General features: G+C 46.9%; 1 protein-coding gene across 2 annotated transcripts; it reads right to left on the bottom strand.

Moving 5' to 3' along the window:
* Positions 1 to 1,034: 1,034 nt before the first annotated feature.
* DIRAS3 (DIRAS family GTPase 3) lies at positions 1,035 to 4,206 on the bottom strand. 2 transcript variants are annotated; one of them, XM_008265079.4, is made up of 2 exons: positions 3,978 to 4,206; positions 1,035 to 2,397 (listed from the first exon to the last, which is right to left on the bottom strand). In XM_008265079.4, the coding sequence occupies exon 2, from the start codon at positions 2,336 to 2,338 to the stop codon at positions 1,649 to 1,651; it is 690 nt and encodes a 229-aa protein (XP_008263301.1). In that variant the 5' UTR covers positions 2,339 to 2,397; positions 3,978 to 4,206; the 3' UTR covers positions 1,035 to 1,648. The 2 variants fall into 2 exon arrangements, with proteins under 2 accessions (XP_008263301.1, XP_069933075.1); XM_070076974.1 differs by lacking the exon at positions 3,978 to 4,206 and adding an exon at positions 3,115 to 3,138.
* Positions 4,207 to 21,665: the final 17,459 nt, after the last annotated feature.

Below are 21,665 nucleotides of genomic sequence, written 5' to 3'. Positions count from 1 at the left end.
GATAGAACCACTTAAGTATTTTCTAGTGGCTGAGAACAATTGCTATGAGAATGGGTGAGAAAATGTTAAATAATTGGCCATTTAAAAAGGAGGCACTGAATAGATTTTCTAACCTCCAAACTCAGTCTATGCAACTGTGAAATAGATGATTCCTTCTCAATGCTGTGCCTACTTCCTAGAAACACAAAAGTTGGCCAATAGATATCTGTTCAGTAAAAAAAGTATTGTGTGGATAATCAGTTAAAAGCTTCCCTCTACCTCCTTCAAATTAAAAACACACACACTAAAGCAAGGAGGTATGTGTATTTATGTAGTCCCTCACTCAAAACTTATGCTCAAATGTAAGATCTTTTCTAAAACTCCATTATGGGGGAGTTTCTCAAATTTCAAATCCCAACCATTCCCCCCTCCCATTCCATCCCCTTCTCCCCTCTCTATTTCTTGAAGATTTGAAGCAACAGAAGGTTCACTTCTGCCTTTCACCTGCTTCCTCTGAAACAGCACCACAGTGAGCATCCTCTTCCAAGATGCCTGGAGTTCTTCCGGGTATCAGCCCAGGAAACGTTATGGATACAAAACAGCTCTGCATTGCAGGGACCATTTATGTGTGAAGTTCTTATTTTTTTTTTTCTGACAGGCGGAGTTAGTGTGAGAGAGAGAGAGAAAGGTCTTCCTTTTCCGTTGGTTCACCCCCCAAGTGGCCGCTATGGCTGGCGCGTTGCACCAATCCGAAGCTAGGAGCCAGGTGCTTCCTCCTGGTCTCCCATGCAGGTGCAGGGCCCAAGGACTTGGGCCATCCTCCACTGCCTTCCTGGACCACAGCAGAGCGCTGGACAGGAAGAGGAGCAACCACGACAGAATATGGTGCCCCAACCAGGACTAGAACCTGGGGTGCCAGCGCCGCAGGCAGAGGATTAGCCTAGTGAGCCATGGCGCCGGCCATGAAGTTCTTATTAGCAGGCTTTCACAGATGTGGCTTCAATTTTAAAGCACTGTTTTTGTGGCCCAATGAGAAAGAAATTTCTGAGAACTGATTGCACACAAGAAAAGCTTTATTAAGTCAAGGAGGTGTTACACGTTTTGAAAGCTGCGGTGTGGAATACCAAACATTTCAAAATACATTAGGAAACAACCATCAGAGCTTTGGTGAATGAAGTTTCACTTTCACAATTTGCTCTCACCCTCATGTCATGGAGCTGCTACTATGCACAGCAATCTGTCAAGGCATTTGTTGGAAAAACACGTTTCTGAACAATCAAGTACACAATGAAGAGAGATGATCAGGCACTTACAGAACTAGAAAGTGTAAAAACAATACACAATCATAGGGTTACAAGAAGGGTTGTGGGATCTTTCATTTTGGTATCTTTTCCCCCTCAAATCATGTTCTTCCTTCCCAGGTAGCATTAACAGTCTGATCTAAAATGCACAGTGCTCTCCCCCTCAACGCCAATACCTCAGGGACCTGAATCGTCTGGCTTGGGCAATAGAGTTGTCAGCTTACAAGGTACATCTAAGGAGGGCTAGTTGTTACAGTCCGGACCACGGCACGCAAGTCCACCGCATACAATGGTGACACGTTACACGAGCATGAGTCTGTTTTCTACACACTACAGGGGAGGAAGGTCACGCTTCGAAGGCCTGGGGCTCACATGACAATGCACTTGGTGAGCAGCTTCTCCATGGTCTTGGACACCTGGAACTTCTTCTGGGGGCTCTGGAGGCAGGCAGTGGGCATCTTCTCCGGGTTCAGGAGCATGTGGAAGAGCTCCTGCACGTTGAACTCGGTCTTGGCCGAGGTCTCCAGGAAGGCGCAATTCCACTCGAGGGCACGGGCGGCGCCGTCACTCACGCTCAGCTCCCGGGTGCTCTGGTCATTCTGGTTGCCCACCAAGACGACAGGAAACTTGTGCAGGTTGTTGCCTTTAATCCGACGGATCAGCTCGTAGAAGGGCTTCAGCTCATCCAGCGTTTCCTTCTTGGCGACCGAATAGACCAGGACGAAGGCGTGGCCCCGCAGGATGGCGAAGTGCTTCAGCCCGGGGTAGTGGCGGGTGCCGGTGGTGTCGGTGATGTGCAGGGCTCCGATTTTGTTGTTGCGGCCCAGCCCTTGGCGATGGGTACTCTCAAGGGATGCCATGTACTTGTCGCGGAAAGTGCCGCGGACCCACCTCTTCACGATGGCGCTCTTGCCCACCCCGGAGGAGCCGACCACCACGATGCGGTAGTCAATTCTCCTCCGGTAGCGAGTAAAGGAACGGACGATGCGTAGGCTGGGGGGCAGAGACCGTAGGCGCAGCAACAGCCCTTCCTTGAGGGGAAAGCAGGAGTTGCCCATCGCTGGGATTTCGAAGGGAGACGCAACTGCTTTGGCTCCTGGCAGGTGACGAGTGATGCCTGCGGAGGAAAGAGAGAGAGAGTGAGCGGCGGGAGTTCTCACCTGGAAGGCGGCCAGAGCTCAGTGTGCCTGGTCAGCAGCTGCCTTGGGACGCCTCCTACACAGCACTTAGAAAATTCCGCGGAGGGAGTGCAGTGGAGGATGGCCCAGGTGCTTGGGCCCTGCACCCCATGGGAGACCAGGAAAAGCACCTGGCTCCTGGCTCCTGCCATCGGATCAGCGCGGTGCGCCGGCCGCAGCGCGCCGGCCGCGGCAGCCATTGGAGGGTGAACCAACGGCAAAAGGAAGACCTTTCTCTCTGTCTCTCTCTCTCACTGTCCACTCTGCCTGTCAAAAAAAAAAAAAAAAAAAAAAAAAAAAAAAATTCCGCGGGTGGGCGGGTAGCCTGGGCCGTCCGCTTCTGGTATCCGTGTACCTGGGCTACAGTCCCCAACTCGGCTTTTGATCGACACTTCCTTATGTGCAGCCTGCGTAAGGTGGCAGGGGATGGGGGTCCCAGCCACCCACCTGGGAGACCCGGATGGAGTTCTGGGCTCCTGGCTTCCCCTGCACTGTTGGGGCAGTGAACCTGTGGATGGAAGAGCTCTTTCTCCCGTTCTCACTGCCCTTCAAATTAGATGGAAAATAAATAAATAAATAAATACAAAATTTTCAAAAGGAGGAAATTCCTGGATAGCGTAGAATGGCCCGCTGGGGGCAGGAGGGGAGATGCGCACCTCTAGCCTTATCCCGCGCTCCCGGGCCACCCCGTCTGAAGCGGCTTTGTGCAATTCTCGCTCCAGCCCGCTGAGAAACGCGGAATTGCATTGCCGCAGGCGTCGGAAGCCGCGAAGATCGAACTGTGGAAAAGCAGGTGAGAACAGCCCACCACGGATGAGGGCTCGACACCCGTGACGGCACCACGCCGGTCAAAGTGATCATGCCAGGAGTATGTGGGGGAAAGGTGTGTTTTTGGCGAGGGGAAGATAGTAAAGGGGAAAAGATTCCGAATGCACCCCAACGAGAGCCGGGGATACGCTAGCGGCAGAGGACAGCAGAGCGCTCCACCGGACGCAGCCAGGGTCTCCGCTCACCCCACAAGCGCCCCTTGGGGCAGAATGTCCCCTATCCCATCTCAGACAGTCGGGTCACAGTACCACGCCGGGTCTCCACGACACTTCACCCGTCTCTGGTGGCCACATACTCAGACGCACCCATTTTAATTTTTCTTCATGACACTACTAAACTCTCATTTACCAAGAGCAGAGAGCAAATCTATAATACTGGGGGGGGGGGGGGGGGAGAATGAAAAGAAAAAAAAGGCTAATTTTACGGTTTGGTACCCGCGCGCGCGTGCCTCCGATGCGAAGTTCGGGCGAGAGTTGGACGCGGGCATCCGCGGCACCGCAAGCTGTGGCTGCGGCAAAGGGTCCCCGAGGGACTAAGAAGGTGGGCTGGCGGCGCTCCGAACCCCGCACCGAGAGATGCACGTCCACGGCAGCTCGTTCCAAAGGATATCGAGGGTCTGGGGTCCCGTCCTCCGCCACAGCGGTCCACGCCGTGGCTTGCAGCACCGTCCCCCAAAGCACGAGTCTCTTACCTGTCTCCTAGGCGCGAGCCGAGGCCGCCACGATCCGCTCCTCTCGAAAACCGCTGCAGCCTGCGGCAACCAGTGGTCCCGAGGATTCGCAGAATAAAAGCCAGGGGGCACAGGCCGGGAGACTCCACTTGCCTACTGCGCAGGGGGAAACGGGGCTGCGAGGGGCTGGCAGAGGCAAGCGGCCGCCTGGCATCCCCCTCACCCAATTGGAAGGTCTCGGAGCGTAGGCGGAGGCTGGGGGTGGGGGAGGGGGCGGTCACATGAATCACCGAGTTGAGCACCACCTAGCTTTCACAGCCTTTCAAGATGCCCAGGGTCTCTATCATAGGGATAGATCTGCGTAATCTGCAAGAACTGTTGGCTGGCTGCCTGGTTTTTCGCACGGTCCTTTCCAGAAAGGGTTTGTACGATGAAAATCGCCAAACGCTAATACAAGAAACCCAAGCGCTGTATCGATGGAATTAACATGTTCGTAGAACATGAGGAATGTTTTAAGAATGTCTGTTCTTTCTAAATTCATCTGCAGGTGATTGCACAATTCCTGTCAAAAATCATAGCTTTTTTTTTTTTTTGCTAAATGTAGACAACACCAAAACAAAAAACTAAATTTCACACCTTATTTCAAAAATTACGTGAACGATGGTCATATATAACATGTAAAATTTCAAATAGCTTCAAAAACTTAGCAAAACTCTTTAAAAAAAAAAAACAGAATCTCTGGGCTCTAAGGCTGGGCAAAGAGTTCTTAAAACTAGTGACACGCTGCATAAAAGGAAATTTTGATAAAGCAATGTGCACAACACTTAGAAACTTTTGCTTTGTAAAATATCTAAAGGTGGTGCTGGCGCCTTGACTCACTTGGCTAATCCTCCACCTGTGGCGCCGGCATCCCATATGGGCGCCGGGTTCTGGTCCCGATTGCTCCTCTTCCAATCCAGCTCTCTGCTGTGGCCCAGGAGGGCAGTGGAGGATGGCTCAGGTGCTTGGGCTCCTGCACCCACATGGGAGACCAGGAGGAAGCACCCGACTCCTGGCTTTGGATCGGCCCAGTGCTGGCCATAGTGGCCATTTGGGGAGTGGACCAGCGGAAGGAAGACCTTTCTCTCTGTCTCTCTCTTGCACTAACTCTGCCTGACAAATAAATAAATAAATAAATAATAAAAAAGATCTAAAGGTAACTATTAGAAAAAATATTTCAAGTCACATAACTGGTATATTTCCTTATAAAAATACAAAAACCAATAAAAATTCAATTAGAAGATATAAATAGAGACTTCACTGAAGACATAAGGATGGCAAATAATCATAAGAAAAGCTTTTTAACACCAGAGAAATCTAAATTAAAAATACAACCAGAGGGGGCCCCCCTAGGGTTCAGTGGATTAAGCTGCCACTTCCAACACTTGCTTACAAAGCTTCCTGGATTGTCATCCGTTTCCGATCCAACTCCCTGCTAATGCGCCTGAGAAAGCAGTGGAAGATGGTTCAAGTAGTTTGGCTCCTGCCACCCAGGTGGGAGACCCAGATGGAGTTCCTGGGTCTTGGCTTCAATTTGGCCCAGCCCTGGCCATTGTAGCCATTTAGGAAATAAACCAACAGAAGGAAGATATTTGTGTGTCCATCCCTTGTATAACTCTGTATTTCAAATAAATAAATCTTTAAAAATACGAAATATTGGCCGGCACCGCGGCTCACTAGGCTAATCCTCCGCCTTGTGGCACTGGCACACCGGGTTCTAGTACCGGTTCGAGTGCCGGATTCTGTCCCCGTTGCCCCTCTTCCAGGCCAGTTCTCTGCTGTGGCCCAGGAGTGCAGTGGAGGATGGCCCAAGTGCTTGGGCCCTGCACCCCATGGGAGACCAGGAGAAGTACCTGGCTCCTGCCATCGGATCAGCGTGGTGTGCCGGCCACGGCGGCCATTGGAGGGTGAACCAATGGCAAAGGAAGACCTTTCTCTGTCTCTCTCTCACTGTCCACTCTGCCTGTCAAAAAAAAAAAAAAAAAAACAACAACAACAACAACAACAAAACGAAATATCGTTATACTCCCGCCAAAAATGACTATCCTAAGAAATAGTGATTACATCCTTTGGTAAGAAAACTGAATCACTCATTCATTGCTATTGAGAATATAAAATGATCCAGCTACCCTGGACAGTTTAAAAAACTAAACCTACAATCCAGTAAATGTATTCTTGGGTATTTAGACCAGAGAAATGAAAACTTCTGTTCATATGAAATGCATACATTTTTACATGTGAATTTTGTGTACAAATATTTATAGCAGCTTAATTCACAGTAGCCAGATACTAAAAACAACCCAAATGCCCTTTAATGAATGGGTGGTAAAACAAACTGTGGTATACACAATTCATGAAACACCACTCAGGGAAAAAAAAATTATCCAAGCAGATGAATTGCAGGATGGTGAATCCACTGACACCCCCCCCCCCGCCCCATCCTTAACATTTACTTGAAAAGCGGTTTTATAGATAGGGAGGCACACACACAGATTGAGAATCTGCATGAACGCTTCCACCTGCTGGTTCACTCCTCAAATGGCCGCCATAACGGAGGCTCAGCCAGGTGGAGCCAGAAACTCCATCCAGGTCTCCCAAATGAGTGGCAAGGTCCAAGCACTTGGGCCATCCTCTGTTGCATTCCCAGGTGCATTAGTAAGAAGCTGGATCGGAAGTGGAACAGCCGGGTCTCAAACCTGCACTCACATGGGGTGCCGGAGTCACAGGCCATGGCTTCCCCTGGGCCCAGTGGCTGCTGCTTGTGGTTTAGTGTTTTCTGAGTCTCTGCGGTGGTAACGCTGGGGTAGCTGCTAACCTTGGGTCTCATCTCCTAGATTCTGCTTACCCTCTTCATTGCCATCCTCTCTAGGCTGTCTTTGGTGAGGAGACCCCTGAGGAACAGCGGTCTGTAACTGCGATCCACGTTCTGTCTCCGTTCTGTCTACCTTGTTCCCTGAGCGCACTTTCATCACTTCTCCCTGCACGGAGGAGCGGAATACTTGGGTCTCTGCCCGTAGACTGGGGAGGGAGGAACCTTCGCCTGCGGCAGGGTTTGCCTGGTTGGGCCTGGCCTCTGGGAGCACTTCATTTTCTCCGTCAACAAACATCCAATACCAGGGTCTCTCCATCTCCTACACTGTCTAAGGATTTCCTGGGGTTACACTACTTCACTGCCTTCCAGTTGTACAAATCCGTCTTCCTGGGCGCCATGCCTGTTGCTGAAACCACATCTGTTTCTCTTACACTGAGCCACTTTACTGTTCACAAAACCTTCCTTGAGATGACCTTTGGGTCGGCGGTGGAATGTGGGCCTCCCTGGACCACTGCTCCCGTGCGCCCCTGCTGTGGTTCTGGGCTTGGTTTCTGGGCAGCGCTGAGAATGGGGGCTGCGGGGTCTCTGCTTTGTGTCTCGTGGTTGCGGTGAGGGTGACTAGGGCCAGTGGTGGTGGCTCCTCCCAGGGGTTGAGGGTGACTTGGGCCGGCGCCCGCAGCCGCTCCTCTGTGGTGTGATGGCCGATAGGCGGGCGCCTGCTGTCGGGCTGCTCAGGACTGCCTGCGATCCACTCTCTGCTGATGCTACTGATGGAAGTTGAGTGTTTACACATGGGCAACAGAAAGAATTGTAGTGTCCGCGCTGTTCTCTGTCTTGGCTGCGGGTGTAGATACACAAATCCATCCTTAAGGTAAAATCCCACAGAATGACATGCACGTGCACATGAGTACAAGTGAACCTGGAGAAATCTGGGTAAGATCGATAAACAGTCTGTGAAATTCTATCATTGGCAGAAAAATAGTTGGAATGGAGGACAATAAGCCAGACACAGAAAGATATATGCTCTCCCTTATATGTGGGAACTATTTTTTTAATTAAAAAAAATGCTGGTGTGGTGTACCAGTTTTGGTGCAAGTACAACATCTTATCAAACTGTTTTAAATCTTTGCCAAAGAAATCAATAGGAATTATATACTGCTGTAGTTTTAATGACTTATTATTTAAAAATTTATGAGCAAAGTTGAATATCTCTTCATTTGATTATTGGTAGCACTTGCATATTCTCCCGCTGGACTGTGGTTGCCCTCTTTATTTACTAGAACATTAAACCTTTGACTATAATGTAAATTAAAAATGTTATCTAAAAATAAAATATTAAGTTGAAAAAATGTTGATATTCTGGCTGTGATGCAGATTATACTTTTGTGAGATATTACCATTGGGACTACTGAGCAAACATTACTTGGGCTCTCTCTGTATTTCTTTTTTTAAATTTTTATTTATTTATTTATTTTTTGACAGGCAGAGTTAGTGCAAGAGAGAGACAGAAAGGTCTTCCTTCCGCTGGTTCACTCCCCAAATGGCCGCTATGGCCGGCACTGCACTGATCTGAAGCCAGGAGCCAGGTGCTTCCTCCTGGTCTCCCACGCGGGTGCAGGGCCCAAGCACCTGGGCCATCCTCCACTGCCCTCCTGGGCCACAGCAGAGAGCTGGACTGGAAGAGGAGCAACCGGGACAGGATCCAGTGCCCCAACCAGGACTAGAACCCGGGGTGCCAGCGCTGTAGGCTGCGGCACCGGCCTGTATTATTTCTTACAAGTCCACATGGATCTTCTGTTAGCTCAAAATTTAAAAGTCATTTGCACAAAACAAGAAACAACCCAATTCTAATGGCTTCTCATTGCCTGTAAAATTAAAGTTCAAATCTTTAAATGAATCATCCCAGCTCCCTGATAATCCCACATATCCTCTTGAATTGTTCCTTCCACAAGCCTCTGCACACACTGGCTTAACAATTAGCTGTTCCTTGGGGTTCTCATGTCTGCTTCCCCACCTAGTCCACGCCATGTGCGTGCTGCTGCCCTCCTCCCTGTCCCCATCCTCTCAGCCACAGAGCCCAGTCCTGTTCTCCTTTGAGGTTCAGCTCCAGATGGTGCCTCCAGCTGGACTCTCTCCCGAGCTCCCCAGGCACCTTTTCCCCATGTGTTGCAGCCCTGGGTGTACTTGCCTTAGGTTCTCCATGAAACTATCAGTTTTTCTTGGGTAGAATCGAGATCACCTACTTCTGACTTCCTTATGGCTATTTGGAAGTGCTGGTGTGTGGCGCTCACAGTCAGTCACCTCGGCGGGGGAGCAGGCATTCCATGGAGAGGGCTGGAAGCCACTGAAGGAGAGCCAGCTCTGGAGCCAGCCCGACTTCCTCACCAGGTCTCCTTCCACCACGTGCTTGTAGTTGGGCTTATCCTCAGTTTCCTCAGCTGATGATGGGGGAAATCCTTGGCAAGTGCGATGTGTTAAAAAGCCCCTTCCTCAATACCAGCACGCAGTAGGCACTCAGAAAATGCAACTGGAATTTGGGGACCTCGTCTCCAATTCCTGATGGGTCAGGAACTAGTTGCATGGATGTAATAGTAGTTGTACAGATGTAAGCAAGTAGTTCATTTTCCTCTTTCAGCTTCTTAGTAACATTTTATAAAAATATCTATGTTTGAAATACAACTAGTTATTTGTGTAAACACATGTTAGAAACGATAGAGCACAATATTCAAGCAGGGTATTGCTTGTAAATATAAATGAGGTAACAATCCCTTGAGCCTTTGCCATGAGCGGGCACTGCTCTAGTAATTTTACGGGTGTTAACGATTTAGATCTCACTTTGATTCCATGAGGTGGGAAAATTCCTATCTCTGTTTTACACATAGGAGGCCAGGCACACAGAGGTGAACCATGTGGCAGGGTCTCTGCCAGCTTGGTCCCTCCAGGACTGAAGTGCTTGACAGCATGCTGCCTTTCTAGAGCTGGGTGAGGTTGGCCCTTCACCCTTACACTTTTGGGGGTCTATTTCCTGTCGGTTTCCCACTAGATCCTCCCTAAGCCCCGTGGCAGTTTTATCCTCACCTTCACAAGCAGGTTAAGTATTGTGTTCAGGATATTTGATTTCCAGGATCAGGGTTGCTTAAGAGCCCCTTCCCATGTCTCAGTTACGTCTCTTCTCCCATTCCTACCACGTCTGTTCCCAACCTGTCTGCTTTCTCCTGCACTCTGCTCCTACAAATAGCTCCTTCTCACAGATAGCTTATCCCTTGCTTATGAGAAATGAAGCCACCAGATACAGCTCACCAGCTCCCGGCCACACACCTCCTCCAGCTTCTTCACTCCTTCATCCAAGGTTAATCCCATCATCTGAGCCCTGGGTTGCTTTTCAACCCGTGGGCCTAGGGGTACCTGTTTTGGAATCACCTGGGGTGCTTGTTAAACAACACCTCAGATGGTTCTACTCAATCAGAATCTGGAGGTGGAGTCTCAGGCTCTGAGCTTTCCTGGGCGATGCTGATGGAGAGGAAAGCTTGAGTCGACCCCTTTCCAACCTTGCCTCATCAGTCACCCCCTCTCACCCAGCTCTTTGAGCTCTTGGTCTTTTTTTTTTCTCTTCTCCTCTCTCCGCAAGGCATTTGAATGCAGAAAGCAAAAATTCCCCATCCTTTTTGTAGTGAGCATTGTTAGTATTCAACTCTGCAATATTTATGTTGCATCACATGAAAACAATGTCACACAGTTTTGTTGAACTCAATATAATGGCAAAATCAGGAGGAAAATTAGAACTAATATTTCTGCAAAACACAGAAAGTTGTATAGATTATTAACAAGATTTTATTTATTTTACTTGAAAGGCAGAGTCAGAGAGAGGAAGAGAGACCTTTCATCTGCTGGTTCATTCCCCAGATGGCTGCAATGGCTGGAGCTTCATCCACGTATCTTAGGTCTCTCATACCCAGGTCTCTCACATGGGTGCAGGGGCCCAAGCATTCAGGCCCCTGATGCCTTTCCAGACCTATGAACAGGAAGCTGAATTGCAAGTGGAGCAGCTGGGACTCGGACTGTACCTATATGGGGTGTCAGTGTTGCAGGCAGCAGCACAACCTGCTATGCCACAACAACGGCCCCTATTAATAGGATCTTAAATGTTTATAGCCCTGTGGAATTTTTGCTGCCAACTGAAATAAAAAAAAAAAAAAAGGAAGTCATCCTGACCTAAGATATTCCAAAAGATTAATTCATAAAAAAAATGACAATTTATTCCATGGCTAATAAAATTCTTCTTTAGGGATTGTAACATAAGATAATTCTGGTAAGAACTGTCAAAAATATATAAACAAGAGTAGAGATTTGCATAGCATTTAAGACTCTATTTTAGGACCGCCCCCCCATCCCATATCAAAGTGCTGAGTTCTGCTTGGTTCTGCTTCCGGTTCCAGCTTCCTGCTTCCTGCCAATGCATCCTGGGAGGCAGCAAATGATGGTTCAAGTGCTTGGGCCACTGCACCCACGTGGGAGCCCTGGATGGGGTCCCTGTGTAATGTACTAGTAGAAGTTACAGTATAGGGTGGTTGGACTGTGCCAGCCACTACAGCACTCGGGGTCAAAGAAGCCCTCCGTGTAGACGCGCCAGACTCGGGTGACAAGGTAGTGAGTGGTAAAGATGGCAGACAGAAATTGGCTTCTCCCGGAAAGATTTCCGGGATCTCAACTGTGTCCCAGGGAGCCTCGTGAGGTCTGCAGACAGTGGAGTCAAAGCTGTGGTATTACTACAGACGCGCAACTTGGAGAACTCACTCAGGTAAGCGGCATCTCCGCCGTCCAGATCCTCTAGAATGCCATCTTTCGTTCACTTTCAGATCTTTAGCATCAGAAAAAAGATGGCTGCCAGGGAAAACAGGTCCTGGCTGGGGAGGAAATGACTGGATCTGTGGTGCCGCCCGCTAAGGGGAAGCGGGGAAGAGAAGGTCCCTGGGTGCCGCGTGTCCGGAGCAGGGCGGAACGCTCCGTGTCATTGGGAGTTCCTTCAGCTTGCTCTTGTATTCCCTGGACATACTTTCAGTGATGGGTTGGGGTTCTTTTGTTTGTGTTTTGGCAAATCCTTACTTCTGGCACTACAAGATTCTCCAGGCTTATCCTCTGTATTTCCTGCCCCAGTCCCAAAATCAGCCATTTCTTCAAATAGAATGGTATTTTTTCTTTTTAAAAATTAGGCTCTTGTATGCTTGTTGCGACACGGAGGTCATTGCTTTGAGTCTCTCATAGCTGACAGGGCAAAGAAATACATGTTTGAATACCAAATCATGTAAACATTTCTATCAGTATCTATCTTAAGTTAAACGTGAGTTCTTTGGATGTATCCAGCTGTAACAGATTATCATAAAACATCACTCCAGCTCTTTCTTTGGTTGATATGAAAACTTCAAGTACAGGCTGGCGCCGCGGCTCACTAGGCTAATCCTCCGCCTTGCAGAGCCGGCACACGGGGTTCTAGTCCCGGGTCGGGGCGCCGGATTCTGTCCCGGTTGCCCCTCTTCCAGGCCAGCTCTCTGCTGTGGCCAGGGAGTGCAGTGGAGTTTGGCCCAAGTCCTTGGGCCCTGCACCCCATGGGAGACCAGGAGAAGTACCTGGCTCCTGCCTTCGGATCAGCACAGTGCGCCGGCCGCAGCGGCAATTAGAGGGTGAACCAATGGCAAAGGAAGACCTTTCTCTCTGTCTCTCTCTCTCACTGTCTACTCTGTCTGCCCCCCCCCCCCAAAAAAAAAAAAACACCTTCAAGTACAGCAGTAAGAAATTTGGCTCCCACCTTCTGTCACATTTACTTATTTGTCTAATCAGAGAGAGAGAGAGAGAGAGAGAGAGAGAATGAGAATGGTTCAGAATTATTAACTGTATCCCCATGGGAAACATCTTTATGGACTACCATTGATTAATAGTACTGTTCAGTTCAATTGTATTCTTACTGATTTTCTGCTTGTTGGAGCTATCAATTACTGAAAGAGTGCTGGTTAAATCTCCAATTACAATAATGGATTTGTCTACTTATCCTCATAGTTCTATTAATTTTTACCTCATGTCTTTTGATATTCTGTTTTTAGGTTCATGCACATTAAAGAGTGCATCTTGGATGTTCCTTGCAAAATTGAACCCTTTATCATTTTGTAATGTCCTTTGTATTTTATCCCTGATAATTTTTCTTATTCTGAAGGCTGATTTGACTAAAATTAATGTAACTACTCCAACTCTCTCTTGCTTAGTATCATTATGGTATACCTCGCCATCATTTTACTTTTAACTCATTTGTGTCTTTATATTGTAAATGAGTTTCTTGTAAATATGCGTAGTTGGGTTTTCTTTATCTACACTGACAGTTTCTCTCTTTTAATTGGTATATTTAGACAATGCACATTTAATTTGATTATTGATATATTTGGTTCAACATTTACCATGTTAGTAATTTTTTCTATTTATTGCACTTTTTCTTTATTTCTTTTGTTTAAAGATTTATTTATTTTTTTGAAAGGCAGAGTTACAGAGAGGCAGAGGCAAAGGCAGAAAGAGAGAGAGAGAGGTCTTCTATCTGCTGGTCACTCCCCAAATGGCTGTAATGGCCGGAGCTGGGCTGATCTGAAGCCAGGAGCCAGAAGCTTATTTCAGGTCTCCTACATAGGTGCAAAGGCCCCAAGGACCTGGGTCATCCTCCACTGCTTTTTCAGGTACATTAGCAGGGAGCTGGATCAGAAGTAGAGCAGCCAAGTCTCGAACTGGTGCCCATATGGGATGCTGGCACTGTAGGCTGGGGCTTTAACCCCCTGCTACACCACAGTGCTTGGCCCCACTTTTTTAAAATTTCTCTTTTATTTTCTCCCACTTTTCTGCCCTCTAGTTTTAGAGGATTTTGTATAATTTAATTTTCTCTCATGTTAACATATTAATTATATATTTTTTAAAGATTTATTTATTTATTTGAAAGTCAGAGTTACACAGAGAGAGAAGGAGAAGCAGAGAGAGAGAGAGAGAGGTCTTCTATCCTCTGGTTCACTCTCCAATTGTCTACAATGGCTAGAGCTACACCCATTCGAAGCCAGGAGACAGGAGCTTCATCCAGGTCTCCCATGTGGGTGCAGAGGCCCAAGCACCTGGGCCATCTTCTACAGCTTTCCCAGGCCATAGCAGAGAGCTGGAACAGAAGTGGGGCAGCTGGGACTCAAACTGGCGCCCACATGGGATGTCGGCACTGCAGGCGGTGGCTTTATCGGCTATGCCACAGCGCTGGCCCCTTCAATTATATCTTTTAAAAAAAAAGATTTTATTTATCTATTTGAGAGGTAGAGTTTCGAGAGTGAGAGGGAGAGACAGAGAGAAAGGTCTTCCCTCCGTTGGTTCACTCCCCAGATGGCCGCAACAGCCTGAGCTGCGCCAATACGAAGCCAGAATCCAGGTGCTTCCTCCTGGTCTCCCATGTGGATGCAGGGGCCCAGGCCCTTGGGCCATCCTCCACTGCCTTCCCAGGCCATAGCAGAGAGCTGGATAGGAAGAGGAGCAGCCGGGACTAGAACCGGTGTCCACATGTGATGCGGTCACCACAGGCAGAGGATTAACTTTAGTGTGCCACTCAATTATATCTTTAAAAAAAAAATCTTTCGGTCGTTGCCCTAGAATTTATAACATAGATTTATATGACTCATTTAAGTCTGCTTTCATATAATACCATATCACTTCACATGTAATACAAGTGTCTCTCTCTCTTTTTTTTTTTTTTTTGTCAGGCAGAGTGGACAGTGAGAGAGAGAGAGAGAGAGAGAGAAAGGTCTTCCTTTGCCGTTGGTTCACCCTCCAACGGCCACCGTGGCCGGCGCGCTGCAGCCGGCGCACCGCGCTGATCCGATGGCAGGAGCCAGGTACTTATCCTGGTCTCCCGTGGGGTGCAGGGCCCAAGGACTTGGGCCATCCTCCACTGCACTCCCTGGCCACAGCAGAGAGCTGGCCTGGAAGAGGGGCAACCGGGACAGAATCTGGCGCCCCAACTGGGACTAGAACCTGGTGTGCCGGCGCCGCAAGGCAGAGGATTACCCTAGTGAGGCACCGGCCCACAAGTGTCTCTTAACAGTATTCCCATTTCGTCCTTCCCATCCCTTATTTTTTAATGCTGTATTCCATAGATTTTGTCTTTAAGTATCTTTTTTTCAAAGATTTTATTTATTTACTTGAGAGGTAGAGTTACAGACAGAGAGGGAGAGACAGAGAGAAAGGTCTTCCATCCGTTGGTTCACTCCTCAAATGGCTGCAACAGCTAGAGCTGGGCTGATTCAAAGCCAGGAGCCAGGAGCTCTGCTATGGCCAGGGTCCCAAGTACTTGGACCATCTTCTACTGCTTTCCCAGAAAGCTAGATCTGAAGAGGAGCAGCCGAGACTCAAACTGGTGCCCTTATAGGATGCTGGCACTGCAGGTGGAAGCTTAGCCCACTACGTCATAGTGCTGGCCTCCTACAGTGTTTCTGATTTCTAGCATTTCTTTATTCTTTGTTAGAATTTCTTTATTCTTTGTTTTGTCTCTCTGCTATATTATGTGTGTTCTTACATGTTCTTTATTTTTTCCCATTTGTTTTGTCTCTCTGCTATATTATGTGTGTTCTTACATGTTCTTTATTTTTTCCCATTAAAGTCCTTAACATATTTATCACATTTATTCTAAATTTCCTATCTGATAATTCTAAAATCTGTCATATTTCTGAATCTGATTTTGATGCTTGCTTTGTTTCTTCTTTGCTTTTTTTTTTAAGATTTATTTTACTTATTTGAAAGGCAGAGGTACAGTGAGAGGTAGAGATAGAGAGAGAGGTCTTCTGTTTGCTGGTTCACTCCCCCAAATGGCTGCAATGACCAGGGCTGCACCAGGCTGAAGCCAAGAGCCAGGAGCTTCTTCCTGGTTTCCCACATGGATGCAGGGGCCCAAGCACTTGGGCCATCCTCTGCTGCTTTCCCAGGTGCATCAGCAGAGAGCTGGATTGGAAGTGGAGCAGCTGGGAATCCAATTGGTACCCATATGGGATGCCAGTGGTGCTGTAGGCTGGGGCTTTAACCCGCTGTGCCATTGCACTGGGCCCCTTTCTTTTCTTTTAGTATGCTTTGTAAATTTTTATTGAAATTCATATATAATATATTAGGCAATTTGGACCAAGATAAGTAGGCCTTTAGTGTAAAATTTTTTGTTAATGTTTACTATAGCTATAGATGCCCGTAGTGCCTCCTTATTTTCGTCCTTTGTTTTCTTTGTCTTTCCCTAAGAAGTCCTTTTAAAATAGTCTTGAAGCTCTTTCAAATATAATCTAGTGTTGTTAAATTGGACTGCTGCAACCATTCTTGAGCGTTTAAAAATTAACAGAAAATTGATCTCTGTGAAACATAGGAGTGGGAATAAGAGAGGGAGGAGATATATAGGACGGCACATACTCACTCAGACCTACCTCCAATGATGGAACTAGAAATGTGCCAGGGGATTTCAACTCAACCTTACCAAGGAGGCAGGTACCAATGCCAGCACACTTGGTAAAGTGATAAGTATAAATACACAACCAATCAAAAAGATAGGGTAAGTGTCGAAGAGATTTCACAAATAAGACCAGTGTAAGCAAATAATGAAGGATAGAATCAAAAGGGAGAGAATGATCCTGCGGGGGAAGCAGGACACACAGCAGACTCACAGAATGGCAAACGCCCAGAACAGCACTCCTGCCTCAGAATCAACCCTTGGGACATTCGGATCTGACTAAAAGGTCCATGAGAGTCTCACAGGCATGGAAAGCCATGACACGGTGGCAAAAAACAATCTAAATGAAAGATCCTGGTGAACAAGACTCCAGCAGAAGGATCAGGCCATCAAGGAGAGAGATACCTTTCTCTGAAGGGAGGAAGGAACCTCCACTGTGATACGGCCTTGACTAAACAAGTTCAGAGTTGGTGAACTCAAGGGGCTTCCATAGCCTAGACAGCTCATAGCAAGAGTCTCGGGTGATTGCTGACATCATAAATAAGAGTGCCAATTGTTAAATCAACAACGGGAGTCACTGGGTTCATGCTCCCCACGCAGGATCTCTGTCCTTAATGTGTTTAACTATGAAACTCAAAAACAACACTACTAGTCGAACAAGACCCTATACCTGGTTCGGTTGTGTGAGTGCAGCCTGTTGAAATCCCTGCTTAGTATATACTAAGTTGATCTTCAGTATATGAAGGTAATTGAAAATGAAATGTGATGAAGGGTGGGATGGGAGAGGGAATGGGAGAGGAGAGGACCACGGGAGGGAGGGAGGTTGCGGGGGGAGGCCACAACAATACAAAAGTTGCATTTTATATTCTACTTAAAACTATTGGTTGAACTCTGTAATTAATACACAATTACTCTTAGGTGTTTAATTAATGCTATAACTAGTACTCAAATAGTATTTTACACTTTGTGTTTCTGTGTGGGAGCAAAATGTGGAAATCTTTACTTAATATACGCTAAATTGATCTTCTGTATATAAAGATAATTGAAAATTAATCTTGATGTGAAGGGAAGGGGAGAGGGAGTGGGAGAGGGTAGCGTTGTGGGTGGGAGGGACGTTATGGGGGGGAGGAAGCTATTGTAATCCATAAGCTGTACTTTGGAAATTTATACTCATTAAATAAAAAAAAAACCAAAAACAAACAAACAAAAAAACAACCCATAAAAAAAATTGGACTGCTGTTGATGCGGTGGTAAGGCTTATAGAAAGGAAGAGTTCTATAATATTTAATTTTCAGGTTTTTGGTGGGCCCAAGTCTCTGAACTTCAAAAGTGTTTCTTAGTCTTTGTTTTATGAAGCAAGAATGGATGCTACAGAGGACCAGAATTTGCTTTTGACCTGTCCCCATGTAGATACAACTCTGATCAAGCTGTTTCCCCATCCGTGGGCTATCAACATATTCTACTATAATTTTTGTAGTGTAGTGTAGTTTTTCACTCCCCAATTGGCTGCCATGGCTGGAGCTACACCGATCCGAAGCCAGGATTCAGGAGCTTCTTCTTTCACAAATAAGTAGTTAATTAAACTTTGTATGTGGTGTGTTTTAATATAGTTCTATTTTTCTTGCATAGGGAAGCAGGTTTCTCAATACCATCTACCAATCAGATAGATATGAATTTATGATGGAAAAAATTATTGAGAAATTTCTCCCAATTAATGGGGGCGACAGACTAGAGAAATGGGGACAGTTTCTTAGAGATCTTGCCATATCATCTGGAAAGAACCTAGAAAAGAGAAGAGAAAAGGATTTTCAGACACAACAATGGCCAAATGGCACAGAACCAAGAAAGCATCTATGAATGAAATAGTGGTTAATTTGGAATCCATCCTAGAAATCATCTCTGGCCGATTACTCCATTTCCTAGGTGAATAATTTGCCCACGTTTACACAGCTATAAAGTTATAGAGCTGAGATTCAAACCCGGCAAGAATGACTCCAGCACTTATTCTCCCAACCACAGCGGAAGGCTGGAACCTACTCAAGGTTGCCTAGCCAGTCGAGCACAGAGCCAGGACGAAGCCTTTCGTCCTTATCTCCCAAGCCCCACCTTCCACTATTGCACAGATATACAGCCTGAAAAATACAGAACACTCGGAAATTCTCTGGAGACTTTAGTGATGAATTGAAAGAATTTCTGGGGTCACGGGAAAAAAGATTCCATAAGGATCAGCAGTGATAATCTCAGAAGGCAGAGAAGACTGTGGAGTTGCACTAATCAAGCTTTGAATACACTGCCAGCATAGTCTTTTAATTAAATGGGCCAGAATCCTTCTTTGGAACCTTTCTGGATATTATGAGGTCTATGTAAGTGATTGTCTTAGATTCCAGGGTATGCATCAACCAATGAAAGCTAGCTCTCCCTTGAGGGTGGAAGTAGAGAGAGGAGAGGGGGAATGGCAGAGGAGGCTTGCCTCAGAGTGTTATCGTGCTGTAATTAAAAGTGAAATACAGGGCCAGCGCTGTGACGCAGTAGGTTAATCCTCTGCCTGTGGTGCTGGCATCCCATATGGGTGCCAGTTCGAGTCCCGGCTGCTCTACTTCCAATCTAGCTCTCTGCTATGGCCTGGGGAAGCAGTAGAAGATGGCCCAAGTGCTTGGGCCCCTGCACCCCTGTGGGAGACCCGGAGGAAGCGCCTGGCTCCTGGCTTCGGATTGGCTCAGCTCCAGCCATTGTGGCCATTTAGGGAGTGAATCAGCGGATGGAAGACCTTTCTCTCTGTGTCTCCTTCTCACTGTCTGTAACTCTACCTCTCAAATAAACAAATAAAATCTTTAAAAATATGTATATATTTTTAAAAAGTGAAATACTAGATGTTCACATCACAACATGAATGAGTACTAAAAAGCACTAAGAAAATGAGATGAGGTCAGTGTTATCCCCTTATTTACATAAATTAAAGATACATGCTCACAAAATAATATTACACTTTTTTCAGGGACACGTATATATGACAAACATTAAATGCTTTAGAAGTCACCAGTGGGAGACAGGGAAAGACCATGAGCTAAGCAGAATACATCAGGATACTTCAAAAAGTTTATGGAAAGTGGAACTGAAGGATAAGTTTATTTTGATGCAAAAAAATTTGAAATCCATGTATAGTTTTTTCATAACATGCATTTTCTTTTTTTTTTTTTTATTTTTTTTATTTTTTTTTTTTTATTTTTGACAGGCAGAGTGGACAGTGAGAGAGAGACAGAGAGAGAAAGGTCTTCCTTTTGCCGTTGGTTCACCCTCCAATGGCCGCCGCTGCAGCCGGCGCACCGCGCTGATCCGATGGCAGGAGCCAGGATCCAGGTGCTTTTCCTGGTCTCCCATGGGGTGCAGGGCCCAAGCACCTGGGCCATCCTCCACTGCACTCCCTGGCCATAGCAGAGAGCTGGCCTGGAAGAGGGGCAACCGGGACAGAATCCGGCGCCCCGACCGGGACTAGAACCCGGTGTGCCGGCGCCGCAAGGTGGAGGATTAACCTATTGAGCCACGGCGCCGGCAGATAACATGCATTTTCCATGAACTTTTTGAAGACCCCTCTTAGTGCCTGGCCTATAACCTGTCCTTAAACATCCAGAAAAACTGATGTGTGAAAGTTTAGTATTTCCATCTTCAAACAATATCTCCAGCATGGCTACTCATACCCACAAGTGGTAGAAAAATCCTCTACAGATGGTACTTTCTGATGTGGGATATGGAAAATGTAGTCAATACAAGCCATTGGAGAGAGCCGGAAAGAGCATGCCCAGGGGCCTGGAGTGGTCACCAGAGCCTCGTAGAGGAAGCTGGAGTATAGAACTGAGGGGGCAAGGCATGGACAAAGGTTTGAAAGCAGGAAGCTCAGGGCGTTTAGTGGTGGTGAATTTTCTTCTGTTAATATTGGTATCACCTAGGAGATCTGTGAAAAATATATTGGAAAAGGTGGCTTGCAGAGAGATTACAGGGACCTGAAAATCCAGGAGAGAAAATATGAGATCCCTCCCTCCCTCCCTCCCTCACTCCTCCCTCCCTGCTCCCTCCCTCCTCCCTTCCTTCCTCCCCTCCCCTCCTCTCCCCTCCCCTCCCCTCCCCTCCCCTTCCCTCCCTTTATAGCAACAGCTACAGAAACAGCAATGAGAAAAACCAACAGAAAATCAGCCCAGTTACTAAGCTGTGTTGTCAGATTGAAGGTGAAAACCCAAATTTCAACATCTTATGTGTTGCCTACAGAAGCCATACAGAAGCCCCCTGGAAGGTATGTACCTCTTAGGATAAGAATCCTGGGGGCTGGCACTGTGGTGTAGCAGGTAAAGCCGCCATCTGCAGTTCTGGCATCCTGTATGGGCCCTGGTTCGAGTCCAGCTGCTCCACTTCCAATCCAACTCCCTGCTATGGCCTTGGAAATCAGTAGAAGATGGTCCAAGTCCTTGGGCTCCTGCTCCCATGTGGGAGACCTGGAAGAAGCTCCTGGCTCCTGGCTTCGGATCAGTACAGCTCCAGCCATTGCAGCCAATTGGGGAGTGAACCAGCGGATGGAAGACCTCTCTCTCTCTGCTTCTCCTTCTCTCTCTGTGTAACTCTGACTTTCAAATAAAATAAATCTTAAAAAAAAATCTTTGAGGGCTGCATTCACTCAGGAGGAGTAACAGCAAGTTGCAGCATTAAGAGAAATGTGTCCCTGGGACCAGAAGGAATGCAGGTTGGGTAAGAACATCAAGAGCCTCAGAGGTGAAGACAGTGTGCTCACATGCCACAGAGGGCCCTGGCCTGAGTCTGACGCAAGTAGGGGCTGTGCAGGAGTTTTGCCTTTGTTGACCTACCTTTTTCAATTGTGTTCTTCAAGGAGTACAGCTTTATTATTTTATTGCCAGTTTTAACCATATATAATTTTCCCGTTTTGTTTAATCAATCTTGCTTATAAATTGTCACATCAAGTAACTTTATTATAGTGTATAAAACAGTCCTGTGAGACTGGTCTGATTAGGGCATTGATGAATTTTTTAAAAAGATACTGAATTGCATCAAGTGTGAAAATGAGTGTCCAGCTCATCAGCACGCAGGTCGGTGCAACCCATTGCTATAACCAGCGGGCCATTTCCACACCCAGAAGCCACGCTCAGCTCCCTTCCGCAGAACTGTTCTTTGCCCATTAATTACCAGGCAGATTTCCACAGTGACAGTTTTGCTTGCATTTTACCGTATATGAGTAGAATCACATAATAGATTTCCTTTTGTCATGGATTTCTGTGCTTAAAATGATGTTTGTGAGATTGGTTCATGTCTTATGTTTCTAGTTTTTCCCCCCATCACAACTGCTATGGAGTGTTTCAGAGAATGAATA

Source organism: Oryctolagus cuniculus, chromosome 7 (genome assembly GCF_964237555.1).
Source record: "Oryctolagus cuniculus chromosome 7, mOryCun1.1, whole genome shotgun sequence".
Taxonomy (NCBI): domain Eukaryota; kingdom Metazoa; phylum Chordata; class Mammalia; order Lagomorpha; family Leporidae; genus Oryctolagus; species Oryctolagus cuniculus.
The sequence above is the reverse complement of the archived record's forward strand: the minus strand, read 5'-3'. Positions and strand labels throughout refer to the sequence as shown.